The sequence below is a fragment of the Pristiophorus japonicus genome, chromosome 12, assembly GCF_044704955.1.
Source record: "Pristiophorus japonicus isolate sPriJap1 chromosome 12, sPriJap1.hap1, whole genome shotgun sequence".
NCBI classification, from domain to species: domain Eukaryota; kingdom Metazoa; phylum Chordata; class Chondrichthyes; family Pristiophoridae; genus Pristiophorus; species Pristiophorus japonicus.
Genome location: NC_091988.1, coordinates 169734505 through 169740504, shown reverse-complemented (window position 1 = coordinate 169740504; position 6000 = coordinate 169734505). Strand labels below are relative to the sequence as shown.

The 6000-nt window shown below is 42.3% G+C and overlaps 1 protein-coding gene across 1 annotated transcript in view; it reads right to left on the bottom strand.

Moving 5' to 3' along the window:
* Nucleotides 1-1038: 1038 nt before the first annotated feature.
* samd10b (sterile alpha motif domain containing 10b) overlaps nucleotides 1039-6000 on the bottom strand; it is a 107893-nt gene continuing 102931 nt past the window's right edge. The window contains exon 6 of the mRNA XM_070894885.1: nucleotides 1039-1061. Within this exon, the coding sequence (XP_070750986.1) occupies nucleotides 1039-1061 (23 nt within the window). The remainder of the gene's footprint in view (nucleotides 1062-6000) is intronic.

Below are 6000 nucleotides of genomic sequence, written 5' to 3'. Positions count from 1 at the left end.
CATAAGTGACTTGTATAATAATTATTTACACACACACACACACATATATATATATACACACACACAGAAAGATAATTCTTCCTCCATATTGACAAACAATGTAAATGTGTAAATAACACACCTGTTGCAAATAAATTACTATTTGCTTTTGGAGAAATTCTGAGTCCTAAATCTCCATTATTTAGTTCATTAACCAATCAATGGAAAGCAGTTTGTTCAGTCATAAAATGCTTATTGTTTTTGAATCTCTCAATGATACTTAATGAAAGCCTTCATTCCTGTTAGCTACAGGACACAACCAGACTGTACCATGGTCACTTTATATCTGAAATGGAGCTTCACTTCTTACATACACATCAGGAATAATTGTATTTCAGCGAACCATTTTGTTACAGCTGAGCTGAACTAGTTTGTATTTGGTTTAATCTTGAGGAGTCAATTGCTGCCATAGTGAAATGTGGCAGCAAAGAAGCTTTTATTTTACAATGAGATTTTGAGATTTTTCATTAGGGTTTCTTTTCGCTGGTCAGCATTTTATACCATGAAAAGTTAAAGATGCGGTGGTAATATTGAAATAACTCGCATAACGATGTAAGTCAATAGGAACCCTGGAGCAGACCTAAAGGCTCTAAGCATACATGTCAGGAGCACTTTCAGTTCCATGTGTTGCACTATCAATAATGAATTCCCTGCTATTTCCTAGTGATAGCAAACCATTAGCATCAGTAGGTGCAGAATGGAACAGAACAAAATAGTAAACTGCAGCACCTTTCATCACCACTACCACCAACTTGATTTGTATATTTAATTTACAAAACTATAAAATAAATGTTTTAGTGTTCCTTCTTTTGCCTGAAAGCTGATTAAGTAAATTATGATGAAGTTTTGCAATTCAGCCTCGAGTGGAGTTCCTCTGCTGTAGAGTGGTCACATTAATTCACTGCACGATTCTCCAGTTTCATATCTACATCCCACAGATTCATCCCAGTGGTATTGAAGGTCCACTCTGTCACAGCAAGCTGTCAAAGGAGGTGCCAGCTAGGAGCCATTATCAAATGAAGCTGAAAAGAAAGAAACAGAGAATGAATGAACAGCGATATGGCATAAATTTCTATTTAATTCTTGTATTTGTTCAGTTAGTGTGCAAGTTCGCTGAATAGGGAATCAGTTGCACATTGTGATGTGACTACTGAGGCACATAGTTGGCTGTATTCTGATCACCTATGTCTCATTTTACTTCCAATCATCTCCAGCTTTTTTCCGACCTGAACGATTCATGCCGGAGTATGGTTCCAAAGGTATTTGGAACTTTCCCAATGGCTGTCCTTCAGGTATGAACCTAGGTCGAGTATTTTCAGGCTATCTGAGCACAGGATTGCATTATCCAACCCTGACCCTGTCCTCACCCAACATCAACACATATTCAGTTTCTAGCAATGGTCATGGGGTAGCAATCAGGAGTGGAAATCTTAGCTCTCCCTAGTTTGAGGCCAATTGCAGCACCTTTGGGGGGATCACCTAACTCAGCACAGATCGGGGTACAAACCACCAGGCAATGCATTTACCACAGTCATCAGGGGTGGAGTTTGTGGTTCCTCATGCCTGTTCTGATCGTAGGCTTTCAGGATTCAATGTTGCCTATCCCACGAATCCAGGTTAGGAATCAGCATCACTATTTATGCACATAGAACAAGGAACTGTGCTCTTGATCCACTGAAACTTGCGGAAGGGGAAAAACAGAGGCAACATAATGACTGTGCTTTTTTAAACCTAAACAAAAAAATCAATATCATGATTCCTCTCTAGTCAGCTCTACATAGTTTGCATTCAGCTCCAGCACCATCATTCACATTCAGCACATTCTGAAATGACTAATCGCAGACTAGAAAGTGAGACAGTCACACATCCGCTTTTACAACGCACAGTAACAGGCCATCATTAATAAACATAATGCACAGTCAGTAACATACCACAAAGCACTTTCTTCACCCTTCATTTTTAAATTTTAACTCTAGCCATCTGAAAGAATCAAGAAGATTCAACCAACAAAATACAAGGTGAACTCTGGGTAATCAGCTGTTCATGTTGCAGCAGTGTAAATGCTCCTCAGAAAGCAGGGAGTGCCCAGTGTGTCATTACCAAGATGAGGCAAGAGTTTTGAAGAAATTAATCCAGCTTCTGGAAATGCCTTGGCAGAGGACAGGTGATAAATAAAGTGAACTCCTGGCACACAACAGCACTCTCAGAGCTGGGAGCATACATCACAATAATCAGGTGAGTGGCTGACCATAAACGTTATGGCAGCATTAGCTGCAACAAAGTTGTCATCGCTACGGTATGAAGATTCTATGGTCAATAATCATGCCTGTCATGCAACCCAATTATTTTTCTATCCATTAATGCCATGTAACAGGTGTACAATCCTCTGTGCCCAATATGCACACCTGCCATGTGCTACTTTGCAATTATGGTGTCAAAATGGAAAATTACCCCTCTAATCTCTGTTGATGGGAGGCCTGTGTCTAACCAGTGCTTACTTCACCACTGCCTATAGGCTGTTGGTGTTGGGCATGGCAGAGACAGATGACTGTGAATCAGGTGCCTAATTTCCCAGCACTAACTGCTGCTTCACTGGCAGCGTTTTTGTCAGCTTCTTTAGCATTGGCACTGTCACAGTTGCAGTACCTGCAGACATTGTTGTTGTCCAAGAGACAGACCCAGTCACACAGAACAGTCTTTCCCATCAATCATTCCAACAATGAAATGCACAACCTTTCCACGACAGCAGGTGTAATGGAAGCAACTTCTAGGTTCTGTAGTAGTCACTTAAATTCTTAGATTGATGCTGAGTAATCTCACAGGAGCTTTGCCAGTAGATGTATTCAGAGCAGGTAAGTGGCTGACCATAAACGTTATGGCAGCATTAGCTGTAACAAAGTTGTCATCTCTACGGTATAAAGACTCTACGGTCAATTTAATTATTTAAATCACAACTATTTCTGCAATCTGATCTTTATGTTCTTTACTTCTGAAGGTTTCAGAAGTAAAGAACATAACTAAAAGATTTTGTCCATAGTTGTATATTGTATTCCCACAGATCTAACTGATTTATGCTAGCCACATAATACATGACCACTTGTGTGGTTTACATGGAATCAATCCCTACACTTCTAGCCTGACTATCCTTCTGCAACAAGATCATTTTTGCATTTAGACAGAGAAAAAATAGGGAAGGAGAGTGGGAACGGGTGTATGAGTGAACAAGGACAGAGAGGAAGAGAAAGTGAGAGAGTGTTAAAGTGAAAGACAAAAAGAGAGGGGCCGACACAGAGAGACAGACGAGAGAGAGAGAGAGAGGCCCAATACTAGAATGAGAGAAATATGGGGGCCAAGTTTCCACAGGAGTTGCTCCTATTTTTGTGGAGCAACTAGTTTTTTTTTTGGAGTATCTTAAAAATCACAATTCTCCACACTTAGTTTGTTCCAGTTTCAGTGAGTTCAGTTTCTTTTTAGTTCAGTTTTTTTTTTCAAACTGGGGCGTTACCAGCCACTTACGCCTGTTTTGGCCTTTTAAGCAAATTTAGACAGACAATAGTTACTCCAAACTAACTTAGGCTAGCATATGTGTCCACTTTTGTAGGCTCAGAAAAACCTTGCGGACATTTTAGAAATCAGGCGCAGGTAGCCAGAGATGGGGGTGGGGAGGGGGGAAGTTAGAGGATTTTCCAAAGCACTAAACACCATCAAAACAACATTAAAGAAGCATAAGTATATTTAAAGCATCAAGCACTAAACAAAGCACAAAAATAAGCATTCAATAACAAATAAAAAATACAAGGAAAGCACCAAGACTTACAAAGCACTAAACAAAGCACAAAAAGTAATAAACAATTAATTAACAAATAAAAAATAGAAGGAACCCTGCACCTAAAGCACCAAGACCAACGTAATAAGCAACCAATCAATAACAAATAAAAAATAGAAGTCCTACCTTTATGTAAAGGGTAGGTGTTTCTGTCAGCCTCTCTCTCTGTTTCTGTCAGTGTCTCTCTGTGTTTCTGACAGTGAGGGGTGGGGAGAGGAGTTGGGGGGAAGAGTGGGGAGTGGGGGGGGGGAGTGGGGATGGTGGGGAGGGGGAAGGAGAGGGGATTTTTTGAGATAGAGAGAGAGAGACACATACACACACATGAAATGTATTCGATTTGGTCAACAAAATAATGCCACGAACCAATATTTGATTGGTGCCAGCAGCTGTTGGTTGTTTGCCTTGGTTCATCCAAAGTTTGATTTTCTGGCCTCAGCCAGCTTGGTAATTCAGCTCCAGCCAGGTTCCCATCTGGTCCCCTTGGCCTGTTCCCTCACTTTCACACGTTGCATGAAGCCGTCCTCGCTCTCTGAATGCTTCATGTGTCCCACACGCACATTAAACCCTGTTGCCGAGCATCTCCTGCCTTTGACTTGCTGGTTGACAATAATGCCTTCAGTGAGTTATGCTGTAAAGATCTCAATCTTGTCATAAAATATTCAAGATACTTTAAATCAAAGCGTGCGCCCACACATAAGCACAACCACTGAAATAATGCTGCTAGGGCCATTGGGGGCCTGCTCACATGAACGCGGCATCGGGGGAGCCCATTTGGCCAGAGCTAGGGGCAGCGTGCTTCGGGCCCCTCCCACACAGCCTGCAGGACACGCACACAGAATCTGGGGGGAGGAACTACTGCACATGCGCACACACTCTAGCGCGCATGTGCAGAGGTCTCGGCACTGTTTTCAGTGCCGGGACCTGGCTCCACCCCCCCATGCGTTCTGCTGCGCTGCACCAAGAGCCTGGATTGATCGGACTGCGTGGAGAATACGAAGGTAAATAATAGGCGCCGTTTCTGTTTTAAAAAGTCGGCGGACCTCACGGAGGTGCGCCGTTCTAAGGGTCGGTGGAAACGTGGGCCCATGGTCATAGAGATAGAGGGAAAGAAAAGCAGGAGAGAAACAGAATGAGCAAGATTCACACAGAAGAGTAGGAGATAGAGATGGAGTGAGATGAAGAATTAGGTTTTAGGTTGAATTTTCAAGACTCAATTCAAAGTGAGTCTGGATCAGCGAATCAAATGTCCGGGTCAGAATGCCTGACTTGCGCTGTTTCCAGGTTTTAAATCGTTAATTCTATAGGGTCTCACAAAATTTACCATTTGTAGTTTTTGATACTCAAATTGTTGGAGATGACCGGTTTTAAAAACTCGCAATGTCACGCATGGTGGTGACACAAATGTGAAAACCCTACGACAAATAATCAAATGCAACGGCACCAGCTATAAAGCCATCTGTTTGACAGGCAGCCCAATATCATTTGCCCTTTAACTCAAAAGTGCTTTGCAGGGGTCTATAGGTTTTGTACATTAATTACAGCAGTAAATTCCATAATGATGCCAAACAACTCATTGAAATATGAATGTGGCTTTTTTCAGAGGGCTTGTTGAATCAAAACGCATCTCATTTTTACTGTTTCTAATTTATATCTCACATCTGGAGTAAGAAAAATAACATTGCTTTTGATATGACCTTACTATACAGTATAAATGCACACGAGGCCCATACTCTGTGACCAGTAACCTTTATTAGCCAGCACTGAAGTGATGAAGATGGGTGGAGCTTCCCCTTTTATACCTGAAAGTCCAGGTTAAGAGTGTCTCCCACAAGTTCACCACCTAGTGGTCAATGTTCTCACAGTGTACAACTTAGGTCAGTTTATACATGGGTTACAATGACGGTTAAATACATGACATCACCTCCCCCCCCCAAAGTCTTATTAGGATCACAGGTTCAGTCTCTCTGGCGACTTACTCACCCTTGTAGAGCGCCTGAGTTGGGGCTCCAGTTGTTGGGCGCTGGCCTGAGTGTCTGCTGTTTGCGGTGCCTCAGGCCTGTCCGGACTGCCCACAGTGTCTGGGCTCTCCTCCACTTGGTTCCGGTGTTCGGTCACCTGTGGAGGAGTAAACTCTA